At 33.8% G+C, this 27,606-nt stretch overlaps 1 protein-coding gene across 5 annotated transcripts in view; it reads left to right on the plus strand.

Moving 5' to 3' along the window:
- Nucleotides 1-25,904, plus strand: part of LOC113965373 (sodium channel protein type 3 subunit alpha) — a 73,604-nt gene extending 47,700 nt beyond the window's left edge. For all 5 annotated transcript variants that reach the window (XM_027678703.1, XM_027678699.1, XM_027678701.1 and 2 more), the window contains 10 exons: nt 5,250-5,370; nt 5,969-6,123; nt 7,173-7,346; nt 12,972-13,094; nt 14,552-14,833; nt 17,163-17,216; nt 18,374-18,511; nt 20,224-20,328; nt 21,418-21,688; nt 22,522-25,904. In XM_027678703.1, coding sequence (XP_027534504.1) covers nt 5,250-5,370; nt 5,969-6,123; nt 7,173-7,346; nt 12,972-13,094; nt 14,552-14,833; nt 17,163-17,216; nt 18,374-18,511; nt 20,224-20,328; nt 21,418-21,688; nt 22,522-23,717 — 2,619 coding nt within the window. In that variant the 3' untranslated portion in view covers nt 23,718-25,904. The remainder of the gene's footprint in view (nt 1-5,249; nt 5,371-5,968; nt 6,124-7,172; nt 7,347-12,971; nt 13,095-14,551; nt 14,834-17,162; nt 17,217-18,373; nt 18,512-20,223; nt 20,329-21,417; nt 21,689-22,521) is intronic.
- The last annotated feature ends 1,702 nt before the right edge of the window (nt 25,905-27,606 follow it).

A 27,606-nucleotide genomic window follows, 5' to 3' on the forward strand; every position in this document is an offset into this window, starting at 1 on the left:
AGTCAATTAAATGAAGACTAGAACATGAAACAAACAAACCCCCTTAAAATTCTCATTAATATGCATTAAGCACTATATAAATACAGAAATAGTTTCCAAATCTGCTAACCATGTCTTTGTTAATTTTATTCATTCTATTTTTATTTATGCATCACAATTTCTGAGTGCAGATTACTAGTTCTAGCTTCTGCATTTCTAATTTCTCTAAAATAAACTAACAAGTTCTGTAGAAAAGTTTGTTGAATATTTCAGGTGGTATGTATTTCCCTTTTTCCAACTAATAATAAAATATTTAATAATAATGTTTTAATTGTGTTAAAGCCATGTTTGAATTAGAGATTCCAAAAAGAGGAAAACTAGTGATCCTGTGTCTTGAACTTCACTACCTACCATTCTTACTTCTCACAGGGGTAAAACCAAGCTGGAGCAATCAAGAATGCAGCTCTGGTGCTTTTTAACCAGGTAGAGCAACGTGTCACCACTTTCACACAGGTTACCTAAGCAAGTTATACATATATATGTATATATATATATAATCACTTTTTAATGGATTTTGACTGGCCTGCATGCTCTTCAGCTATGTACCTTCCCTATCCATTGCAAGACAGTAGAAACATGCACAGCTGCTCTCTGCTGAGTCACGGGACTCACATCACAGCATGGTCAGGTGGGATTGGCAACCCCAACATATATTTTTTAACTCTGCTAATGATTTTTCTGAATATTTAAATAAAGTTTTTAACAATAACTGCATGCTCTTCAGGTTTTGAAGTATGGATCATAAAAGTACTGGAATGTTATATGCTAAAGAAGCCAAAGAAAAAGGGAGCATGCATAGTTTTTAAAAAATAAAAACAACCCTTTTTGATTCAGCCCTTATAAATGTAAATTTTTAATGAAATGTGTTAAGTGATTTATGAAATGATTACTGCCATGACTTCAGCTCCTTGTTGAACAACATTTGAATTATTGCAGTAGCTACTTGCATAAAAATTACAGTGTTGTACTTTTAAAACTACAATGCACTGTAATGCAAATATTCAAAATGCTACAAACTGCACTGTATTCATTTGGACAGTGCATATCTTGAGTTTTATAAACTGAAAGCAGAGAAAACAGTTTCATAATTGCTAAAATGACAGGAAATAACTCTCCTTAAAGAACTCTCAAAGCAAAACATTTTACAAATCCTCTTTTCTCAAATATTAAACTCCTTCATAAATAGTGATTTTTTTGGAATGTGTTTCACAATAGCGGTCTGTAAATGAGTTGGGGGACTTTTGTGTAAATTAGAAAGATTATGGAGTAGTCAACATAATTTTTAAAAAAATTCCATATATATTTAACCTAACTTTTTTTCATTATAGGCAAACATGCCCTCCATCGATGAGTAAATTGGCAGAGCCTTCAGGAATAGGGACAGTAGAGGAATCAAAGTTATATGAAACTAAGGAGGTCAAATTATCTTAGTAAAACTAGGCATCAAAATTTTGAAGGGATTGAGATTTCAGTCCTATAGCAGGATTGAAAGCTGTTTCCTTTAGGCAGAGTTTACTAGCTTCAAAAGGATCACCAAGTAGTTAATTTTGTACCTTTGATTATAGTGCAGTATTATCTACCTATATTATATTGTAGTCTAAATTGCCCAGACATGCCAAAAGAAATTAAAATTGGTATGTATTCTGAAAATTCTCAGATTTTACTGATTAAATTTTAAACCAAGATATGCTCTAAACATCAAATAAACCTCTAATGAAAGAGATTTTTAAAGTAATTTTGTTAATATTATATAAAAATCAAATATCATAACATCTGAGATTTAAAGTCAGTTTAGAATCACTTTGGAATCATCAATTTTCATTATTTTATATTTTTTCACTCAATTACAGTGCAGCTTTCAAGATTCAAAGGATAAAACCACATGGCTAAATTACTAAAGGCAATTTGTAATGGCTGAATCCCTTTATTTTATTGTCACTTGAATCATGAAGCCATTTGTAAAGCTTAAAATTTTAGTAGCCTGCTCTTGCTCTTATTGAAATCTAGAATAGAATCAAATGAGAGCAAGACTGGGTCTTAAGTGAATGCTTTCTTGTAAATGGGCACACTAATATGCTGTTGGTCAAAGCTTGTTTTAATGATCAAAGCTGTTGATAAGAGATGCATTGCTCTGAAAGGACATTATGGAAGCTGATTATACATACATTAACCAAGTATTTGGGTTGGTGATGAAGCATTTTTTCTGTTATATTCTACACAATAATATTGATATTACTGTTTTCAGAAAAATATAATCCCATTGAGGTAGTCTGATTTTGTGTGTGTGTGTGTGTGTGTGTGTGATTTTCACAGTATTGCTCAGGCTTCTGCTCTAGTCAAGCATGTTCTTTTGCTGATTCAGGCCTTGAGAATGCTGCATCATAAGCAATCGCTTTCAAATGTTTCCTTATAAAGGAAAATGTGATATCATTGAAGATGCAAAGATGCAAAGTATTTATAGGGCATGGTGTGTCCTAGAGGCTGATAATCACATTTATGAGCTGAAAAGAAGATTGTGCTAATCTATCATGAATTTTGAGCTTCCTACTAGCTTTATTAGTTTCATTGCTAGAAAGAATATCATTAATGTCACCTTATTTAAAATGTATTGGTTCTTTCCTAATTTAGGGTCTTGAAGCAAAGAAGAGGAGTTTTATTAACTAATGAGGTTTTTTTCTTAATAATGCAGTTGTTCAAGATTATTTGAAAAATAGTGAAGGGAATGCTTTATGTGAAAATTATTTAATAGAATTATAGTAGTTTTTTGGTTATAAACTGCACTTTTGTCACATGGTTTTTAGCAGCTATGCTGACAGGACTATTTGCAGCAGAGTTTACCTGGAAAGATGCTGTTAAAATTTTGCCTGCCTTTTAATTTGCACTCCTAGATTTAGAATTGATGCTTACTATGAACCTTTACCTTGCTGCTGTTCAGTCAGTAATTGATTTAATGATGATGGATCGGGCCATGAATTAGCTTTAATTTCCCTAACTTGAATGTGACAGATAATTATGTTCACAAGATTTGGGTTTTATTTAATGAAGAAACTGCCTATAAGTTCAATGACAAGTTTCAGACTTCTTATTTCTTGGTATTTCTATGATATATAAAAAGAGAGTTAATTCACAAGTATTATATCCTTTTTAAAGGAGAAAGAGCCTTATGTGTGGATAATAAGGTGGTGTGCTAATAATGCTTAATATAGGGTACGTTACTGGGCATTTTGGTTTGTAAATGCAATATAGATCATGAAATTAAAAATATTCTCACAATATGAGATATGCAATATTTTATTCCAGACTTACAGATTTACATGACCAGTAATAAATGATTCCATTTAGAGCCAATATGAAACAAGGTATTTTAACATGTTTACTAAGCAAAAAACCTATACTTTGGAAGCATCTAGTTCTCAATGTATTTATCCAAATCTTTTCACATTTGTCAGCATGATTTTCCATGTATGACAGATCATGATATCTAAAAAGGGAAAGAATGGTTTTTAAACTCATACCTGTGTGCTTGTCATAAATCTTTTCTATTATGTGACAAGTCCTTTATTTTTGGTCACAATGCAGTAACAACCTGAAGTCTGAGTGACCCTATATTGACTGCATTTGCACGTGTGTGCAAAAGTCAGCTTCTTGAAAATTAGCCCTGAAATTATTGATTACCCAACATTACCTTTATTTTAAACTTCATTAATCTCATGTAAGAGTTGAATATGAGGAAAGAATTGATTACAAAGCTATATTAAGATATATGTGCCCTTTACTTAATTTCTGACAGAGAAAGCCCTTATCTGCCAATATATTTTCCTGAAGAGACTGGGTTTTAACCAAAGAGTTGAATAACTAGTTTTAATTTGCAGCAGTGTCTCTGAAGAAGAAGAGACTACATGGAAATGCCTCTTTTTTCAAAAAACAAGTTATTGTTATTATTTGTTGCAAAATCATTCAAATCTTTTGACATTCTAAAAATGTCACTATCTTGAAAACTACATGTGAAATGTAGTTGGTATTAAGCATTCTCTCAACAAAATTGTGTAGAAAGGTCTTCATCTTTCTTTACATGGCCTTCATCCAAAGGTCAAAGGACATGACCAGATTTGCTAAACTAAACCCACAGATCTAGTCAGTGACCAAATGCCCTTTTGTTACATCAGTACCTCTACAATTTAAAGTATTTAAGCTAGAGGTGCATTCTACATTCCCCCTTGAAATTCCTATGTGCTATAGCTACATGGGATAAATCAGAAGAATTTCACTGCCATGATTTTTTAATGTTGCTTTCTGATTACAAGCCTTATTTCACACTAAAAAAGAATATATTTTGGATGAAAACAATTAAAGACACAACAGTATTGACAACTGAAAACAAGTTATAAACTCTGTTTGATTATTGCATTTGTTCTGTGCATTATTAGCAGGTTTGTCCTTTCAAAATACACTTTCTTAAAAGGACAAAATTATGGGCAGTCTTGCATGACTGACAAACAGTTTGACCTGATCAGAATTTTAATGTACTTGATAAAAAGTTTCTTCATTTGAGTTGTTTTATATCACTGTCCAATTCTTGCAGTTTTCAGATCTAGAAGTGCTTTTACTGTAGTAAGGGCTATAGTATTTCACTATACAAAAAAGTAGTAGAATGACAGAAAGATTTGGGATAAAAGGGACATCAGGAAGTCTTTCAATAAGCACACGAGACTTGAAAATATTTTGGATCTGTTAATTTGTGCTTTATGCAAAAATTAAATTGTGCAGAAAATTGCCATTAAATGCTATTATATTTACAGCTTTTAAATTCAGATAAGGTGTGTGTTAGTGGAGATTTCTGTTAGTTCATTTCACTCAGAAAACTAAGACACATTTTCAATGTAATCCAGTATAACAGTAAAGAAAATGAAGTAATTTAAGAGTTGGGTACAGGTAGACTCTCCCATTTTAATTCTATTGAGAATTCTTCAGAAGTCATATACGTGGATCAGGTTAGTAGCTAAATTATATTTAAATGTTCCCTATGAGAAGATAAACTGGAAAACAGAACTATACAATGTACATGTCATTACTATGGTTTTACTTTTGGTGATGCATATTTGTAAGTTTACCATTCTTCAGAAGTCAAACTGGCATTATTTGATTCAGTCTCATTTCTTATAGAATATGTATCTAATGAGAAAAATTGTTCTGTGGAACTTTACTTGCAGAAACTAAATGCATCAAGCTCATCAGAAGGCAGCACAGTTGATATTGCTCCTCCTGGAGAGGGCGAGCAAGCAGAAATTGAAAGTGAAGAAGCTCTTGAACCAGAAGCCTGTTTTACAGAAGGTTGTAGAATAACTGTTGACTTCAGAGATGTATTGCTAAAATGACATTATTACTAGCACATTTAAGTTCTTGAGGGTTTCACGTCTAGTGGGCCTTCATGACCTCAAAAATCAAAAGAAAATACTTTTTGCCTAGAATGTTGGAAATCAGATGCAAAAACAAGGTTTCCATAGGCTTTAAGTAACTTTATCTATCTGGCCACTGCATACATTTTGTAATGAAGAAATGTCATTACCTTTTCTGCTATTAAAATGCTTTTCAGTTATTTGAAAGGGCCTTTTAAATTTGGAACAAATAAATTTTTGTGTCACTCCACCAACAGTTGGAACAGTTACATGTCAACAGTCAAAAAAAATAAATGTTTTTTGAATTGACTTTACTCGTAATTATGTCTCCTATTGTCTGGTTTATCTCAAGATTAGTTATCTAAATTCAGATATTCAGCATCCTATGTGATGTGATATCCTATTCAGCATTCCAGTGATTAATTAAAAAAATTATAAAATTAGTTAAAGCTTCTAACAATATTGATATGACAGTAAATATTGACTTTGAAGTAACTGGCTTTTGGATCCTAATGTCTCTTAATCTAATGCAGGTTGTGTGCAAAAATTTCCATGTTGTCAAGTAAGTATAGAGGATGGCAAAGGAAAAACTTGGTGGAATCTTAGAAAGACCTGCTACAGCATAGTTGAACACAACTGGTTTGAGACTTTCATTGTATTCATGATTCTCCTCAGCAGTGGAGCACTAGTAAGTAGAACAAAATTGCAGATGCTGATATAATTAGATATCTCTTTAGGAGCAAAAGCAAAAACGAAATTTGTTTCAGAAAGAGTTGTTTTCCTTGGAGTTGTATAAAACTCCCTGCATTTTATCATTTCAGGATGGAATGAAACTTGACCCAAACTTGAAAAAGTTTGATAAATTTCACATGCACCTTTTTAGTGATACTTTTGTCTTACCAGTGTAAAAATAAAACTTATGCAATTTTCTTTAAGACAGCGTAGCCACTCAGAGTTTAAATTGCCTGCCAATTTTCAGCCTGTTTGTCAAGAGATTTGAGTACAAAGGACTGTCAACTGTGAATATATAGCTAAATGTATGGTTTTAAATCCTTAATTCCTTCTAGACTCAGCCACTCCTTGAATTTTCCTTATGAAAGACTATGCCAAGAAATGGAATAATTACTCACTCTGTTCCTTTTTTGGAGGCAGGAGCTACGGAAGAGTGCAGCAGCAAATTAAACCTAACAACCACTTTCCAAAGAGATTTACATTACCTGCCTTTCCAGCTTTACTCAAGTTGAACAGTTGCTACAATATAAATGTGCATACGTGTACATTCTAGCAACTACATTGCTTTTTAATTTGACTTTGATGGAGGATAGAAATCCTCCTCCTCCTTTGATGGAGGATAGAAATGGAATCCCTCTGGCTGCTTTCTAGAATGCAATAGACATATCTAGAACCGATGTTGTATAAGAAAGGTTTGGGGTTTTTTGTGTGTTTATATGAAAGTTTCTTAATACCACAGAGGATAAAAAATCATGCTGTGAGTTTATTTCTTCATACATTAGTAAAATAAAATATACATATATATATTCAACTCCAGACAGGGAAGAATACATAATGTTGCTCCAACTTGTAATATGGTTAAAGATGGGAAAGATATAAAATAAGAGGATGAAGAAGAACAATGGGAAATATTAGCTGTAACCTACTTACTTTATATTATTTATTCCTTAATTTTAACATCCATATTCTGTGAAATAGTAGTAATACCTGGATATATTTTTATAGGCTTTTGAAGATATATATATTGAACAACGCAAAACTATCAAGACCATGCTGGAATATGCTGACAAAGTTTTTACATATATTTTCATTTTGGAAATGCTTTTAAAATGGGTAGCATATGGTTTTCAAATATATTTTACTAATGCCTGGTGCTGGCTGGACTTCCTGATTGTTGATGTAAGTATACAGTCATTAATATCGTAAAATTCACTATAGTAAAGTTTTTGATGTTGTAAAATTCATTACCACTAAGTAATCTTATAAACATGCAAAAATAATTCACATTGTATAGTTATACTGCATTAATAATAGCCCATAGTGACCTAGAGGTGTTATTTGAAGTACATTTATATGCTAAAACAAAAAAGATGTCTGGACGTTCTTGATGGTTAATAATTTCATACCCACGATGTACCAAGAGATTTTATAGGGAAAAAAATGGGTTTTTAAACATGCTATCTTTAATAGACTTTGATCATACTACTTTATTCCTTAGCAAATAAGACAGTTCATTGTTCAAGTTTCTTCTACAAACACTGCAACTTTTCAAGTGAAACAAAATACATTTGGTCCAGATTTCATCTGAGTTCTCAGAACTTTCTCCCTCAAAACTATCCTGTTATCATTTCTAGTAAAAACAGAAAGGCTGTGGCTATTTGGTCTAAAAATTAATTAGTTTTAATAGGCTGACAATCTGCAATAGTTAAATCAGCTGTAACTTGGCAGGGTTTATGATAGAAGAGAATACAAGGTTTTTTGGCTGCCTTCCCAGCTGTGATAGACTTCTGTGCAAAGGCCTTGCTTATGTTGTCAGAAGGGATCAAAGTTGGTTTTGCTCCCAGAATATTTTGGTTTCTCGCCTTCACACATTATCTGACCCAGTTCATTGGCTATACATGTCCTCATTGTGGAACTGAGAGATGGCATCTCAGGGCAATTGATAGTAATTTCTGTCCATGCTGCTATATTTCTTGAGAAGTTTGCATAAATCCTGGTCCCATCAATATTTTTCCCTTATGTATGCAGAAATGTATCAGATTTGTAACTCCCACTAAAAAAGAAAAAAACTACCTAGATTGGCCCATAACTCAAAATGAAAGACCATCTCTTTTTTCTAAGCTAGCTCAATTTAGTTTTGTTGTACAGTTAATCTCTAGATCTGTCCTGAAAATCTGCTCTACTCATGAATTAATGGTTTGCTTAAGAGAATGTTAATGAAGTAGCAAGATGCTCCTTTACAGGATTATGTTAGGAATGGATTTTTTTTTTAGATAAACTATAACTCATGTTTTAATTATTCTTTTTCTAACTTACACCTAAACAGATTATTCTGAGCCATACTCTATGGTTTCTTAGTTTAGCCTTAGACTTATAAAGTATATCATTGTAATTAAAGCAGCATATATTGCTAACTTTTTTACCCGTAACTTATAATTTTATAAACAAAAGCATGACTAAATGAGATTGGAACTTTCTACTTTTAAAGAATTATATTTAATGTTCCATAAAGTGGTAAAAAAATGCCTTACTGTGCTTAAGGCTAATTCAGCAATTTCTTTAGCACCATCAGACAGCACTTGAAAGAAATATGTGAGCTCATGTTATCTTCCTATAGAAAAGCAGAGAATCTATGCTGCTTTAACAGACAGTTTGAACAGGTGTGATTCAGTGGCATTCTGCCAGTGAGAACACCAGTGTCTCCTTCCTTATTAGAAGTGACTAAAGTTAATCAAATTGTTTAATTCCATTCTCTAAAATTATTCAGGAGTAAACACTGATAGTCCTTTAGGGCTTTGACCTTTAATATCTCAGATACCTGAGTCTCTCAGTGTGAGAAGTAACCATAGTTGCTCTCACTGTCTGTGACCAAATTAGATTTTAAAAATTACACTAAGAAATGGTAATTTTCAGCTCTGTCAGTTTACAGCTGTGACTCTTGGTACATCTGCCTACCTCAGTTTAAGACTTTTATCATGCCATCTCTCTGCTCCACTCTTCTGCCTGATGCAACAATGTCTGTAGCCAGGAGCAGATATTTCAGTAGAGTGGCTTATGTACCTAAAATTACAATCTGGTAAATTAGATCAAACACATTTATCGGTGGTCTCAGCAAATAGACTGAATTTTATATGCAGACAGCTGTGAATAAGGCACATACTTTTTTGGAGGGAGGCTAATTCTGGCAGAGATATCCAGTAAAGGTTTGAGACAACAATGTCTTAACCCAACACAACTAGATTGTATGGAACATGTCATCCTGTACTTTGGTTTTTGCTTTTATTCCTCTTTCCATAGTCATCTCTCATGAGTTTATTTTGTCTAGGTTTTAAGGTACAGCTGTAATGATTCTAAGTTGTCTTTGCCACGTACCAAGCTAGGAACTAATTAGGACATCAGGAAAGATGACAGGGAATACCCAATCAGTTTTTCAGTTATTACATTTGTTTGTGTAGTTTTCTGCTATGATGTGTAATCTTAGATAATCTTTAATTGATAACATTTTATGCTGTATATTTTTTAACTTTATGAGTTGGTCCTATAATTTGGTATAGACACTTTATTTTTAAATTACTGTGCTAATAAATCATACATGCATTAAATGGAAATAAGTAACATTTAAAACAAATCATGTATTTGCCAAATACTGTGGGACAATAACGGGTCTGTAAGTGGAATGAAATATTTGACCACCTTGAAATTGCTAACACCTGATAGAATTCCAGTGGGTACAGATTTTGAACGATTAAATGCAGAATCCTCCAACTGAGCTTGTGTTATAGTACGTTAAAAGATGGTCATATTGATGGCCTGTTTAATATTTCTTTCATATAGCTAAAAATGTTTCATGCTTTTTGTGAAACAATTAAAGTAATTTAATTAAACTGTGCTTTCAACCCTTTTATTAGCTTTCCAGAATAATTAACTCAGTAGCAACATTCTGGAAAATATGAAGGTCGCATTATACTACTGTACTATATGCTATGTGCATAGAGTAAGAGGCAACTCATGCTGGGACAACTTCATAATAAAACTAATAGGAAATAAGAATATTGATGTTCTGGGAAACCAGATATATAAAGAAATGTCACTTTGTCTTCCTAGCCAGTCTCATGTTTCATTACCTGCGTCCTAACATGTATGCTATCTGGCTTGGGAAATCCAGAAAATAATGAAATAAATTAATTAATCCAAAGGGATATTCAGATGACATAGGCATAAACCCCAAGACTGTTGTTCAGTGAGTTAGGGAACAGAATCATAACTTGCAATTGTGCATGTAAACAAAATAAATTTTGATTACTTGCCAGTAAAACAGGTTAAATTAAGAGTTATTCATGAAGTACATACAGAAATCCATACACCTTAGCATAGGATCATAATTAGCCCCCTCCCCAAGTATCACAGAATTCCTATGGATCAAACTTTTAGGCCTAAATAGAAATAAAGTCAAGGTGAAGCTGTGTGAACAATGATCTGGCTCAGATGATGACCCTGACTGAAGATTTTGAGCAGGGCAAATTGTGACTGCCAAGTTTCTACATTAGAAGACAAACAAAAATAAGGACATACAACCCCACCATTTTAGGAGACAAATGTAGAAAATCTTTCCACTATTTTGAGTTCTTTTTCATTTCTTAAAATTACTGCATCTGCATGCATTCTTATCTCAAAATAAAGAAATTAATCTAATTATCAGTGTCTAGAGACATTTATTTTCTCACCTACTAGCAACAAAACAAGTGATGAGAGAAGAACAAGCTAAGAAGACTAAGAACACCAGAGCAGTACAGAACAGCTGTATATCCAATAGAATTCCAAGCAGATCTTTGCTTCTGGTATGAACTGTCCTTCAGAGGGAAACGTTGTTTTCAACAGATGAAGTATTTCTCTGAGAAACAACTTCAGGTTTATGGTGTAATAGCATTAGCACCATGATAAGAAAGCTGCCAGTAGTTTGAAATAGAAAGCACAAACAAGACCTTACAATCAGAACCTGAGAACTGCCAGTGCACACAGTGCCACTGAGCTTAGAGGAGCTGCCACTATCTAACTAGCTTGGAAGGAGTCTGGTTTGTGAAACACAGCTAAGACATAGTGCTAGTTTGGGGAGAAAGGTAAAAAATGAAGTAGCCATTAATGTGAGTTCAGTTTTAAAAGAGATGTCTTACTCTCCCAGAGGGATTTTTTTAATATTTGTTTCATAGTTTAATTTTCATTCGTAAAATGTGCTGTCTTTCCACTAAAGTTTATTGTCATGTATGGGCATCTTGTTGATGTGAATGAATAAATGAATATTCTATTAAAAATACAGAAAATTCCATGTCTTATTATCTCTGGAATATATTAAAGGTGGCTAAGGATGAAAAAGAACTCTTTCACTGCAGAATCACAAGACAAATAAGGTGTAAAAATGACAGTTATTAACAACAGTTAATGACAAAGTTAATGTAATGGCAGAAACACTAATGTTATCTCTTGTAAGAGAACAGACTTCAGTTACAGACTACAGAAAATGAGTAAGATATTCTTTCTAATATGCTTATAAATCACAGCAAGTTCCATTTATCCATTACAGCAATAAAATAATCCTTTCCTTTAATAAAAAGAATTACATCCTGGCATGTAATCCAGTTGAAATATACAGTGATATGAATTCACTAAAATACTATTTTCTGTTAGATTAATATATATAGCAACATAGTAATGAATAATTGATTTGTATTTGCTCTTGGATTGTCATTTTGAGACATGATCTTGTAACTCTTATAAGTCATCTAATTGTTCCTTATGGATATAAGTGACATAGGATACCCACGTTTCAAATAATGGACAAAATCTTACCACTCTTATCAGTGAATGCCTATTTCTGTACAACCTTTGAAGAGCTCTGCACAGAAATGAACATTTGAGGAATTTTCTCAAGGACCGAAATATGTCTATGTTCATTTATGTGTCTTCCATGCTTTTGGTGGTAGAACTGAATAAAGTATGAGTAAGATATGATGTTTCACCACTCCTGTCTCCAAAACTGCTCAAAGTAAATTAATTTCTTTCACATTAACACTGTCTAAACCTCAGTTCCATTTGAGAAGCAAATTAATTGTGCCTCACTTAAGTGGATTGTCTTATAATAAAATCCCAATAACAATCATCAGGATCTTACTACTGTTGTAGATAATAAAGCTCTTACTATGAGATTTATAAGGCTAGTGTCTGTTAATATCTATCCCATAATGTTTTCTTATACAAAATATTTTCCTATATTAAAAACCAAATAGATTTGTCAGGCAAGTGAGAAAATACCAACTCTTTCAATACATATTTCAGAAATATCCTGGTTATTGTTGCTATGAACTCAGTGTTTGACTTAGAAGTAATATTTATAACAAATATTTTAAATTAACCACTAAAATATTTAGCATATTATTAGTGATTCTGGATATTCAAAAGATTGATAGTAGTTAATCCAATATTCTAATATATTCAGAATTTTAACTTGTTTGGAGGGTTAAACCTTAACAAAGTTACAGAAAGTATGGCTATTTTGTCTTTATATATTCCTGAAAATCATATCCTTCACCAACACTGTGCTTCCATATGACTGTTAAACATTATTGAACCATAATAGACATGTAATAGCATATGTTCCTTTTTCAACCATGCCTTTATGAGGCCTATTGCCTTTCCAGCAAGTATGAAAATTGCGGCATTGTTCAATTTCTCATTGTTGATCTGTTGTTTTTTTTTTAAATAAACAGTGTAGAAACATTTTTAAAATAATATTGTTTCTGTATTTTATAGGTCTCATTGGTTAGTTTAATAGCCAATGCTCTGGGCTATTCTGAACTTGGTGCCATTAAATCACTACGGACTTTAAGAGCTTTAAGACCTTTAAGAGCCTTGTCACGATTTGAAGGAATGAGGGTGAGATAAAATGAATGAGTCTGAACAAATGTATGCATATAAAAATTAATGTGTTAATGGTTCCTCTCATGCCTTCTTCAGAGAACTCCAGAATGCGAAAACATGCAAAAATGTGGAAAAAGGCCTTCCACCATGTCCTTGTAAACAAGACCTGTGTACAGCTCACATTTGGAGATCAGACCTCGTGCTCATTACATTTGCGTGCTCACTGCTGCAGTTGTCTTATCCCAGCCCACTGACTGTTGAAATTTTCACTGATTTGTGGACCTAGAAAAGTAAAAGGACATGACAGATTTTAGAACAAAGGGTTGGAGGTTTTTTTGCAGTTTAGCTGGGAACTTTTTTTATCAATTTCTGTAGCTAACTTCAGTTAGTTTGTCAGTGGCTCAGGATGGAACAGGATTAGACAGAAAACAAAACAAAATTAAGAAGCTGACAAGAGTGACACACCAGAAACTAAAGCCCCACTGTGGCTTCCTATCTATCTGCCTGGGGAAAAAAAAGTCCCACAATAAATGCTGTGGTATTAGGGAAAGATATTCCGAACAGACACCTGAAATAAGCATAGGGTTGGAAGTACAGTAGGGGAGAGATGGGAAATCGTTTTCTCAGCTAATGTCTTTTTACTTAATTTGAATGCATCTGCTGTACTCTTACATCTCCTCCTAGACAGCTAAAACCGTCCTGTTGAGAAAAATATTATTTTCACATTCTGTCAATCTGAGCAAAAGAAACAAAAACAAAACAAACAAACTAAACAAAAAAAAACACCTAAAAAACCTCTATTGTAAGCTGTCTGCTGAAAATGCAGAACTATGCTATTTCCTGGAAAAACAAGGAAAAGTTATTGAGAAATCTCCTTTTAATTTTTCACCCAAAAGTACTCCAATGCTGCGATACATGTTTATAGTCTGGTCATAGCTCTTCACTTTCTTAGTAAGTAGTGTGTTATATTGTATATGGATACTAAAATACAGTGCTGGCAATATATACATAAAGTTTCTAAGAATAAAATCATTAGTAATGATAGTTTTACATGCAGACATTTTTATTCAGTCTTCTGCACCATCATTTTTTAAGCTTTTTCTGGTTTATTTTCTATTTATTTTTATTTATAGATTTTGATTTATATTGTTGGAATTTAACATTTATTTCTCTCTTTTTCTCTAGAGCACACAAATTCTAAGAATCCATCTTGCTACTAACAGGTTTTCTTTCGCTTTTTGATTTTTTTTCAGACTTTTGCATTGTCTTTAGCTCCATGTTATTTTATTTCTTGCTTTTTGCAATCTCATTAGCATTTTATTAAACCTTAATTAATGTTTCCTCCATAAATTTTAATGTAGTATTTCAACTGCTCATCCCATATTAATACTTTTTTAACATTTTTAAAGTGTTTTAAATTTTTTTTTTCTCTTCATGAACTAAGTGGCTATTTTGTCTAATTTGTACACTAGGTGGTTGTAAATGCCCTTGTAGGAGCAATCCCTTCTATCATGAATGTATTGCTGGTATGTCTCATATTCTGGCTAATCTTCAGTATCATGGGAGTAAATCTGTTTGCTGGAAAATTCTATCACTGTGTCAACACCACGACTGGCGAGATGTTTGATATCAGTGATGTCAACAATTATACTCAGTGTCAGGAACTCATAAAAAACAATCAAAGTGCCCGATGGAAAAACGTGAAAGTAAACTTCGATAATGTAGGAGCTGGATATCTTGCTCTGCTTCAAGTAGTAAGTAAACTTATATATTTTCTTTTTGCTCCTTTTAAAGAATCTGGAAAAGTGACTGTTAAGTAGTGGAATAATTTCTTTGTAGCAGTGATGTGCAGCTCACACAGCTCTATTGCACTGTTTCTTGTAATTTTTGTATTAATGGTAGTAGAGTAGTTTTCCATTCCAAGGCTAGGGAATACAGTCTTATGATAAAGATAATGATAATGTGAAAATAGTTTGTGGAAAAGGTACAAGAATCTTTTTAGTGGTGCACAGTATAGAACTATCATATTCCTTAATGCTTATTAAAGAGTCATTATAATATACTAAATAAGCATTATGGTACTTATAGTATTATCCTTATGAAGTATTAGATGTTATTGTATTGCATGGTATATTCATTCCATTAATTACTGCTACTTATACAGAATATGTAAATTGTGTTTCCCCTTCAATTCCTTATCCTGTGCCCTGTAGTACAGAAGTGCCTTTGTTCTAAATACTGAGCATATTTTATTTACGTCAGAGAAATGAAGACCTTAGCTCTTTACAGGCTCCTTGGCTTAGAATGGAGCTTCTGATAGCTGGGATTGACCCAAAACACAAGCAAAAAAGCATAAAATTACATTTAGATGATTGAACAGTGTAGAATCACTTGTCTATAACTTGACACACAGCTTCACTGAATGAAAATATGTCAGAAATGTCGTGAGATTGTTACAGATCTGATATTCAAAGTTATCTAAGAATTGTATGCTTATCCCTTTTATCTCAGAGTAGGTCGGTATTTCTAGTTGACCTTAATTCCAAAATTAACTACCTGGCTTAAAATGTTTTGCCTCTAAAGGCAATGTGGCTCTCATGTCCTGAGTAGTAGTACTGAATGATGACTCTGATTCTCTGACTTCAGATCTCATTGCTACTCTTGTACTGGAGATTAAACTGAACTGTCTTATTACCAATACTTGCCTCTGAAGAAGCAAGGAAAACTGCTAATCTCTTGAAGCTCTGTCTGAATTTCATCCATATGACATATCCAGACAGTCTTGGTCTTCAATGACTACTTCAATACTGTGAACCTTTCATTCTTTTTTTTTTCTTCGTCCTGATTTTCCAAAATTTTCCTTTTTGAATATTCTCTTCTGACCTTTACTTTTCTTGCAGAGACTAAGAGATCCTTGAGCATCTTCACCTCTTCATCTGATTGTCTCCATTAACAGTCTCCCTCCACTCTTATTCTGCATTTATTGATCTTATTGAACTCTCCTCCTCTCCTAATATTGCTATGCAAAGTGCACTGAATGGCTGACAATTGTCAACTGAGCCAGAAAGTTCTGTGGAGCCTGGCTCCAAGCATACCTTCCCAGTAAACTGCTGTTGCACTACAAGATTCAGGATGATATGAACACTTCCAGAGTGCAAGTTTTCTGCCGTGAAAACTGGCAACTGTACCAAAGTACCAGAGCTACTTCTGGCAAGCACAGATGGAAATATATTCCTTGGGATGGTTCTTCTCCTGAATCTCCTCAGGACTGATGCTCTTTGTCTGTTCATTTCACATGTGTTTTAGTTCTTTTTTCTTTATTGTGAAAAAGATAGAAACCCTGGCTAATAATTGTGCACTCACACTTCCAGCCAGCATGTCACACCAACCCTTTGGTGTTCCTTAGAAAGTGGACATTCCGCATCCATGAAAATCACCTTCTTAGAGCAAAGATGGCAGATCTTTTTTACTCTTTATCTAGACAAAGTCTCTATAGGAACTCAGCCAAATTCTTATAGATGTTAATCGCAGCTCTTTCACAGTTCACTTTTTGGACTTCTGTAAAACAAATCTCTCAAGAACCAATGTATATTTTTACTTTTAACAGTCTATTCCTTTTAGCTATGTGGGATTAAAACATTTCTAAAAATACCATGTCAGTTTAGACACAGATGCATGTTGGTATCTGTCTATAAGTTGTATTGCTGATTTCATCAATTCATGCTGTAAACTTAACAAAATGGCTGCAGCCATGGGTGATTCTAGTGGATTCTACCTAAACATCTCTAGCATTAATGTCTGTCTAAGTCTATCATTCTTCACCTGCCAAATAATCATCTGTAGCTCCAAACACACTGTGGCCTTGCTGAGACCTTCGGAGCCTGGTTTTTAACATTTTTGAAATACCTAAAAAATACATTCTCAAAAAACATATGAAAAATGTTTTATTATGCCTGTGTTGTTAGTTGTGGTTTATAAATTTAGAATTGATTTTATTAACAGTTACGGTCTAGATAAATAAATAAATAACCTAGTTAATTTGAATTTTTACAGGGAAGATAAACAACTGTGTTTTATTTCTAGGCTACTTTCAAAGGATGGATGGATATTATGTATGCTGCTGTTGATTCACGAGATGTAAGTGTAAGACTTTAAAGATCATCTGTTGCTTATATTCTGATATATAGAATTTAAACAGCAACACACAAAATAGAATGAAAAATTATAATCAGGACCAATACATATTTTTTCGATTCTTAAAATTTTTACTGGAAAGAATTAATCCCACTTCCTTCTGTTTAGGCCAAATAAGCTGAATTAACTTAGGCAGACTTTTTTTTTGAAATGCTAATGTTAATGTAAAAGAACAAAGAAGAGTTTTTTTAACTCGTTCCTTTGGTAATCATGGGAATTAATTCATTTGAGATTATATAATGCAGTTATTAAATCTGGAATATATTAATCTTGTGTCATAATTTATGACTGTGTATTTAATTGTTTCCTTAGGTTGAGCAGTTGTGTTGTCTAGATATTTAGGAGCAATTGGATTTTGAGGTTGAAGATCACATGTTAAGCTTTCTGGAGATTAGAATTTTATCTTCTGTACAAAACTAAAACTGTGTCTAACCTGTACAAATACTCATGTTAGTGATATTGTCTCCCAGATTAAAATATCATGTTTCATTATCTTCAGAATTTCTACATTCCTACTCATTCCTGCTGTAGAGGTGCAAATGTTGAGATGTGGAAACCAGAAGAATCAAGACAATGCAAAATCCTCCTTGACATTTGCCTCAATTTAATGGATTTCACAAAACATATATTCACTAGAAATGTATTGAAAGCATCTGTTCTAAGCTGGATGTAAGAATGCTCATGCAAGACCAAAAGAGTTACAGGGAGATTTAGGCGATAGGAAAATTTACTGATTTTGTTGCATGAAAATATACTGAATATAGTATAAAATATTTAGATTTCTGCTGTTAAAATTTTAAGTACTAATGGCTGCTCTAAGTCCCACATTACTTCTTCCTTCTATATGAGGAACTTTTTATATAGTTACATACACAAACATATCTGTGGGCACATTTACTTGAAAATTCCATATGAGCAATAATTCTGTCAGCTTCCAGTTCTCCAAATATTGATAGGAGTGGACATGTTGGATCTCTTTAATAAATTAGTGCAGTTTATAGCTTTTCTAGCTGGGATAGCATATACTTAGTTATAAATGATATACATTGTTTTTTACATCTAGTATTCTCATGGGTAATAAAATTTATAATATTTTGTAGGTAGAAGATCAACCCAAGTATGAGGACAACTTGTATATGTATCTCTATTTTGTCATCTTTATCATATTTGGATCATTTTTTACCTTGAATCTTTTCATTGGTGTCATTATAGACAACTTCAACCAACAAAAAAAGAAGATAAGTATTTAAAATGTTTCCATGGTGCTATAAATTATTAGCTATAATTAATAAGTTATTTATTTAAGGGTAATGAAAATCAAAAGTAATTCCAAGACCTTGAATAAAAATGTCTCTTTTTTAATAATGATCTGTTTTAAAATCTGTGGATGTGATTTTGACCTTTGTATTTTAGCATTTTGACAAATGTAGAGGCACAAATTAAGAGTCAGTTCATAATAGTTTGCAGATTGTGTAAATAACTAAAATGAAGACGAAAAAAGGGAATGTGTGTTACTGGTTTGATTAGAAGTAATATTATCTGCCATGGAATAATTTCTTTTTTTCATTAACTTTAAAGAACTAAGATAAATGAATTAATCTTATAAACTGTTGACATTTAATGAAGATGCAGTATGGCATTGTGTTCACACAGTGGATAATGGATCTGCAAACTGATTAAAGAGTGGGTTAAGAATACATCCAACAGCCCTTACATGAATAAGCTTATAGATACAAGTTGAAATGTGTACAAAAGAGCTCTGTTTTTTTAACACGCTTTTGTGAGAAATGAGATGAAGTCATTAGACACAAATACAAGCTATAATTTCTTATCAATAATAAAGGTATAATGGGAAGGGTGTTTTTTCTGTATGGATTTGACACACAAGTATGTTTAAAATAATACTATTGATAATGCATACAGTTCTGTTTTAAAGAACTTTAAAAATCTAAAAATACAATTAATCACACTTAAGATGCTTGGAAGCATCACAATTCTTAGCCTTCAAGTGCCAAAAAGAACTAGAACCTCAGGGTCATTCTAAATTTTTTTATGCTGTGAAAAAGCAGTCTCATATGATTTGCATTTATCCAATCACCAAATAAAAAACAGCAGTACTAAACTGAATATATGGTAATAGAAAATTGTGAACTACAGAATTTTTTCCATGTGAAAATATTCTTTAGATTCCTAAAAGAGTCATAAACACATCTGGGGTTACTTTCTATCAATTATGATGATACTTCAGGCTGTGACAGCCAGTTTAGCAGACAGTGACTTTGACATTGTGCTTCCATCTGACTCAGTGCAGACTCATCAATAAGCACAATTTACTTATACTGAAATTCAGTCAGTCAGTTGCGCATCTGACTGGCAGCTTTTGCATCTGCAAACAAGCGCTAATTTGAGTTAGTCAAGGTTCCAGTAGTGGTTTAATTATAATTTGCTATGGCATGATATGGTTTACTTTTCTTAAGTTTATATCAAAGGTGATTTTTTTAGTCATTAAAACCCACAGATTAGACACAGACACCCTCCCTTGACACACCTTTTGTCTCAAAGTTATGCCACTTATAGACCTGTCTAGCTGTAATCCTAAAAATCTATATAGAATACAGGACATGGAAGACAGTAGTCACTCTTCTATTCCCTAAACATATCCTAATCAGCAAGTTATTTACCAGTATTAGTAGAGAAATAACCATTTTAGCCGTGTCAGCAAATATGAGCGTGAAGACATTGGAAAAACTCTACTGTCAACCCGACAAGGCACTAGTACTGGGGTTTCTCTGTGTGTTAGGAATGTATATGGCCATCCACACTATAAATACCTGAAAAAAACCCTTTTTTAAAATATAAAATATAAATGTTATATTACAGAGAAACATATCATAGTTAAATGTTTTATGTGTGGACGTGATAATAATTAGTTTTGATATTATTTCTTTACTTTGGAGGTCAGGATATATTTATGACAGAAGAACAGAAGAAATATTACAATGCAATGAAAAAACTTGGATCCAAAAAGCCACAGAAACCTATTCCGAGGCCAGTGGTAAGAGCAATTTGATTCGTATACTCCTAATATTAAATACTCATTTCGAATTATGATATTAGAGAAAGAGAAAGTTATATGTCTGGCAAGAAAATAGTTTTTTCACTCTTTTTCTTGTAAATGTAGAATTTGTCCCCTTTTGAATCCATCAGATTAGATAATTCACGTTTCATTTAAAAACATACACTCTGAAGTGTGAACTGTACGATTTAATGACGCTAATGTGATAAATTTCAAAATTTCCTGCCGAAGTCCTAGAAAATCAGTTGATTGGATCATCTATTGGTTCTTGTTACCAGGGATAAACGTCATTTTTTGTTTTTTTCTCCTCACAGAGAATTTGTAGGAAATGGGGACGCACTGGCCCTTGCTGCTGAAGACAGAAAGGGCAGTGGTCACCTAATCTGAAAGAAAAAGACAGATGCAGAAAATCTTATGGAATAAAAGAATGCCCTAGGAAGTAAAGCATAAACTAGGATAAATTTGTCTCTGAGATAAGACACTACTCTTGTTATTTACTGAACTCCTACAGTGTTTGGAAAAAATAAACTACTTGTTGCACCTTATGCACCAAGCAGTTATAAATAGCCTTAAGGAGAGACATATGGCCATAAACATTGCGCTAAGTACTAAAGAAAAACTAGGATATTGCAGTCATGATGTGTTTGAGACATGTAACTTCAGTGGTCTAATGATCTCACCAAGCACAATTAGTTTAAGGAAGAAAGAGGGCTAGCATTCTAAAGCCATCTGAGAATAAAGATAAGAAAATTAGTTTCTATTCGGCTGGTACTCTTGCTGGCTATCAAGTTATAACAGCTTTTTTTACACCAATAATATCAATTGTCATTTTTATTACTCTTATTATTGCATTGTTTCCCTTCCTGTTTCTTCAGCCAGCAGTGTTGAACTTCTTGATTCACTCTAACAGGATGAGACAAAAACCAGCATGAGTTGGGCATATATTAGCACCTATATTGTTTATTAGCTCTGCACTCCTAAATCTTGAAGGGAGTTGCTTTCCCATTTGGCATTTGTAAAGCCAAATATTTTCATAGTATAAACTGTATTCAATCTTTGTTTTTGCAGAACAAATTCCAAGGCATGATCTTTGATTTTGTAACCAAACAAGTATTTGACATCAGCATCATGATACTTATCTGCCTTAACATGGTCACAATGATGGTAGAAACAGATGACCAGAGTAAAGAAATGGAAACAATTTTATCCCGGATTAACTTGGTGTTTATTATCCTTTTCACTGGAGAATTTGTGCTGAAATTGATTTCACTTCGCCATTACTACTTCACTATAGGCTGGAACATTTTTGATTTTGTCGTTGTGATTCTCTCCATAGTAGGTAAGAGCAATTCCCTTTCCAGAAAGAACTAGTGGAAGGAATAGAGAACATTTGTTTCAAGAATGTTTGATACCGAATATGAAATTTTGTTTCCTCGTTGACTTACATGTTGATTCAGATCTTCATACTTTATGGCATACAATATATGAAATGTTGCATATAAGATTTTTTTCTTTCCCATTAGATTTACTGTCACTTTCCACATCAAAAGACATAAAGGAACTGTTTGGCACATTAGATTAACATGCACAAATATAAAGAGTAATGTTCAGTGATGTATACAAACTAACCACAGGTTTGCTTTCAGTATGAAAAGTGAAAACTATGTGAAAGAGGTGAGATTTTTCTTTACTTTTGCTGAGATCTTGGTAAATAGATTTCTGTCAGTTAAAAGCTAATGACTCTCCATGGTGCAAATGAGGCATGCGACAAACCTTTACTCTTAAAGAGTGACATATCTGAGAGAGATTTGCTGATACAGTGTAGATCTGTTAAAAAATCACCGATTTGCAAAAATTAAGCCAACATCATCCTTCATAAAAGACAGCGGTTATAGGCTCAGCTTCAAGAATTAACTGTATCTAAAACATAAATTTCTCTTTCCTGGCAGACTTTCTTTTAGTTATTTCCCTTCTCTGAGATAGCATTTCAACACAAGAAGGATGCTTCCACCTTAATAACAGCTTTCAATAAAATGTAATAACTTATATAATGTTTTCCTATAACATATACTCCCTATACTGATTGTTTTGGAGATAGAAATACATAAATGTTTCTATAGGTAATGAATAAATTTAAAATTGGAATTAATTATTTACTTTTTTTTTCTCTAGGTATGTTCTTAGCTGAGATGATTGAGAAGTACTTTGTGTCCCCCACACTATTCAGAGTCATCCGACTTGCCAGAATCGGTCGAATCCTGCGCCTCATTAAAGGCGCCAAGGGAATCCGCACTCTGCTTTTTGCTTTGATGATGTCTCTTCCTGCTCTGTTCAACATTGGTCTGCTGCTCTTCCTGGTCATGTTCATCTATGCGATATTTGGCATGTCCAACTTTGCCTATGTTAAGAGGGAAGTTGGGATCGATGACATGTTCAACTTTGAAACGTTTGGCAACAGCATGATCTGCCTGTTTCAGATCACCACATCTGCTGGCTGGGACGGTTTGCTCGCCCCAATTCTGAACAGTGGGGAGCCCGACTGTGATCCCCATAAAGATCATCCGGGGAGCTCTGTGAAAGGTGACTGTGGCAACCCTTCTGTTGGGATTTTCTTCTTTGTCAGCTACATTATCATCTCCTTTCTGGTAGTGGTGAACATGTACATTGCTGTGATTTTGGAGAACTTCAGTGTTGCTACTGAGGAAAGCGCTGAACCCTTGAGCGAGGACGACTTTGAGATGTTCTATGAGGTTTGGGAGAAATTTGATCCCGATGCAACACAATTCATAGAATATAGTAAACTATCAGATTTTGCAGCTTCGTTAGATCCACCTCTTCTCATCGCAAAACCAAACAAAGTCCAGCTCATTGCAATGGATCTGCCCATGGTGAGTGGTGACAGAATTCACTGCCTCGACATCCTGTTTGCTTTCACAAAGCGTGTTTTGGGGGAAAGTGGGGAGATGGATGCCCTCAGAATACAGATGGAAGATCGGTTTATGGCAGCCAATCCTTCTAAAGTCTCCTACGAACCAATTACAACCACATTGAAACGAAAGCAGGAGGAGGTGTCTGCTGTCATCATTCAGCGTGCTTACAGATGTTATCTTTTAAGGCAAAAAGTTAAACAGGTGTCTAGTATGTATAACAGAAATAAAAACAAAGAAGGAGATGGACAAGTTATAAAAGAGATAATTATTGATAAACTAAAGGGGAACTCCACTCCAGAAAAAACAGATGAGAGTTCCTCTACAACTTCCCCACCTTCTTATGACAGTGTAACAAAGCCAGACAAAGAAAAATATGAGAAAGATAAAGCAGAAAAGAACTACAAAGGTAAAGACATCAGGGAAAATAAAAAAAAATGATCTAAGCATTTTTCTTGTGGGACAACATGTTTACAGTCTTTGAGAATGAAGCAACAACTGGACTCCTGCAGGAGGTTTATGCCAAACTGACAGTTTTTACACATATATGTGTGTGTGTGTGCGCGCGCGCATGTGTGTGCATATAAATACATTATATATATACTTAAGGTCAGTGCCTATAACAAAACAGTGAACCTCCATCATCAGACTGTGACTCTGTCAATCAGGGTAAAAAACTTGACAAGAGGTTACTGTTTTCACTACAGCTGACACTGCTAAGAATGAGGGGAAAAGTGGCTCCACAGAGAAGACAGAGCATGAAATAAGTGCAAAAGGATACTTTATGTTTCACAATATGTAGAACAGTAATTCTCTTCACTGTTTGTAATGCAACAGCTACATTTGTCATATTTTTACAAAATCGATATTAGTGTATTTATCATTTTTTAATTCACAGGTTGTTTACTATTATATGTGACTATTTTTGTAATAGGTTTTATGTTGGGGAAAGAGGTTTGAGGACCAGGAGTTCTACTCTCAGATTCTCTATAATGTACAGATAAAAGTGATTTGCATAGGCATGCTGCACTTGTCACTCATGCATAAATAAAAATATGACATTGCACAAAGCTAAAGATTTTAAGAACTTTCATGTCAGGGTTGCTCTTAAATTTGAGGTGTTCTAACTACTTGTATGGCTGCATCCAGATTATGTGCATCCAGATTAATGTGCCTGGAAAGCCTCCTCTATTTTACAGGAATCTGCAATGACTTATTTTTATGTGAATCATTAAACATGAACAAGTTCATGGTTTTGTTAAAATATTTACAGCTCAAAAAATATTGTGTGGTTTCTGCACTAGAAAAATAGCTTCACCAAAATATATCTGGGAGCTCTCTTTGTTTTCTTTTTTTTTTTTTAAACAGCTCAGATTTTTTCCTAGACTGTTCTTTGGTTGCTGTCTTCTCTCATTATGGCCAACATCCAATGAATCCATAAAATACCTTTTTCCATGTAAATATTACTTGCATACTGATGTGCATATCTGAGAAAAGAATTAAATGGCTTTGCCACATTGAATTGCATCATATATGTACCACAGTATGGTTAATTCACAAGAGCTCAACAGGACATGTTATATTCTGTGTCATTATAGATAGTTAGGAGAGTATCACTGATGCACTGCAATGCTTTTGCTGCTGTACCTTGGTCCTTCCACTGTCCACAGTCTCCACTCTAGGAAACCATGTGTCAGTGGTGAAGTGAATCAAATTGTCCAACCAGACCTCATTCTTTCAAATCATTAAGCAATAGTTTGCAACTATTTATGAGCTTTTTTAATTTTGCATTTTAAATTTGAAGTGGCTGCTATATGGTGTAGAATCAGACTGTACAGGCCATATTACAAACTGTTTAACCTATTGAAAATGTGGTTAGCATATATAAATAATGTAAAGAAATACCATTTGGCAACAGTTTTGTATATAAGAAAAGTGTCTTCAAGTTTAGATCACTGTTTCTTATATTTCTTTTCTCATTCACATGGCTTATTTTCTAACCACAGTAATTCCAAACCGGCATCATCACACTATGAGGGAAAAAAAAGTGAGTATTTGTAGACTATCTTGTTTTAATATTATATCTACATATATTTCAATGTGAAGTAAATTGTGTAAATCTGGAACCCAGCTTGTTTCCAAATAGTTACAGGACATAACAAGGAAAGCATTAGGGGATTGTGCAAATTTCTAGCACTGTTTGCATCGGAAGTTCCAAGATAGTCTCATAGTTCGTTAAATCCTTGCTAACTTGCAGTGTCTGTTTACATAGTCTATTCTTATTCTTTTTTGAATCATGCTGCGTTAGGCTTGTACAAATAAAATATTTCCCAAGAAAAAAATGGCACATTTGTATAACCAAGGACATCAGGACATTTTGTGTTTCATACACAAGCTAACATGAAATGTAGAATCTTTCTTTTACAAATGCTTTTGACTTGTAATGTGTTGGTGAAATGCATGCAGGAAATTGTTATTATCATAAACAACGCAAACAATATTACAAATGAGCCAAAAAATAAAGATTTCTTTTTTTATTGTGCTAATTTTGCTTTGTCTCTGTCCTTCTGTTGGTTAAAGAAAGACAAAAACTGGCTTTGGTGCAAATAAAAAATGCTTTCTTTTTCACCAGGGCTAAGCACCTTATTTTAACTTTTAGGTAAAATAATTAAAAAAAAATAATCTAAGAACTTTGATCAGACTCTGCTGATTTCTACATTTTGTCACCAGCATATTGTCTGAGAATAACACAGGATGACCTAACAGCCTTTCTGTCAACCCTCAAGAGCCCTTCTCAACCATAAAGGCACTGCTCAGTACCTAAGGTATTGTTTTAGTTTGCCACAGTATTGCCACCAAAGCTGCTCATGTTTTATGAGCAATGCTCATGTTTTAAATATGCAAACAAACTCACCAACGAAGTTCCTTTGTTTGGCCCCATGTAACATTCAGCCAAAGTGCTCATTGCAAACAGATAAAGTGGGGTTTCGTTGTACAGTGATTCTTTTTATTTCAGCAATTCTCAAAAGTAATAAATACAATTTCACTTGATCTCACAAGAAAGGAACCATACTGAAACTCAGCTGTGTTAAGCAGTGTGCATAACCATAATATCTGGATGTTACACGATAACTTTTGACTTAATATGAGTGTTGTCAAGCTGTTCAAGGGCAGAACGATATACGGCATTGGAACACCATATTATTTTATTGAATTTAAAATATATTATTATATTTAAAAATTAGTAGTAAGTAGAATATTCCTGGAGTTTGCTCACTGACATGTTTTCAGTGTTTCTTAATATGTGGATATTATGCCATACTACCCATATTTTGGCTAAATATTGAATTGCTTATATAACCATGAAATAACTGATGGAACATTGTAACACTACAATCTATTAAAATCTCTTGATATGATAAGCATCAGCAATTGCTGCAGCAGTCTCTGAGCTGGGCTACCATGCAATAGGGAAGCCATACTTGCTTATATGAATGGCTTTCCCTACACCAGAAAAAATGTCTTACTAAGAACCTGCAGAATTGTCTAGCCTGCTCATACCATTAGCCCCTGGCCCTCTTAGAATACAGGGTTAAAGCTCAAGACATGGCCTTCCACATTTGGCTGGGCATCCCTACAAGCACCTGGCCTGCAGGCCCAAATGCGAGAATCCTCTACCTTCTGTCAGTGCCAGTATGCACATCCTTGAAGTCAAAGTCACGTACATTATTTATTCCGCCGCTCCTCTGACTACCTCATCTAACCTTATAAATGATTCAATTTACTTCCAGATACTTTTGGAGCTCTTCTGCTTCTATGGTTCCTGACTTCATATCTAACAACTGTATTTTACTTTTATCTATTCATATTACCTGTTCAAAACAGCATCTAAAATCCGCAGAACTTTTGCTCTGTGAACAGGTTGGCAAGTGTTCTGATGAGGAATGACAGTTCATAATTCATTTTCAGGAACCTGGAGTCTCTTACAGTACTCTGCAAATTAAGGTTATTGTATCCATCTTCATTACCAAGTACTATACGTGCGAAAACACTGACAATCCTTTTGGTGCAGTAGCAGGAATGGCTGAGGGTCTTGGTTTAACCTGGATTGGAAATAGGCTCACTGCTTTGAGGGCATGTGTGTCCTCCTAATTACCCTTTGCTACTTCTGTGAACGACTTCTTCCCATCTACCTATTCCTTTTCCCACAGAAATCAATCACGTTTGTATAATTTAAATCTCACATTACTCTTCTCCTATGCTTCCAGAACATTTGAAAGACATTTCCCACTTGAAAGAACTCTCTATGTGCTACCAGACAAGCCAGCAG

The sequence above is a fragment of the Neopelma chrysocephalum genome, unplaced genomic scaffold (genome assembly GCF_003984885.1).
Source record: "Neopelma chrysocephalum unplaced genomic scaffold, ASM398488v2 Primary Assembly neopelma1_44, whole genome shotgun sequence".
NCBI classification, from domain to species: Eukaryota; Metazoa; Chordata; class Aves; order Passeriformes; family Pipridae; genus Neopelma; species Neopelma chrysocephalum.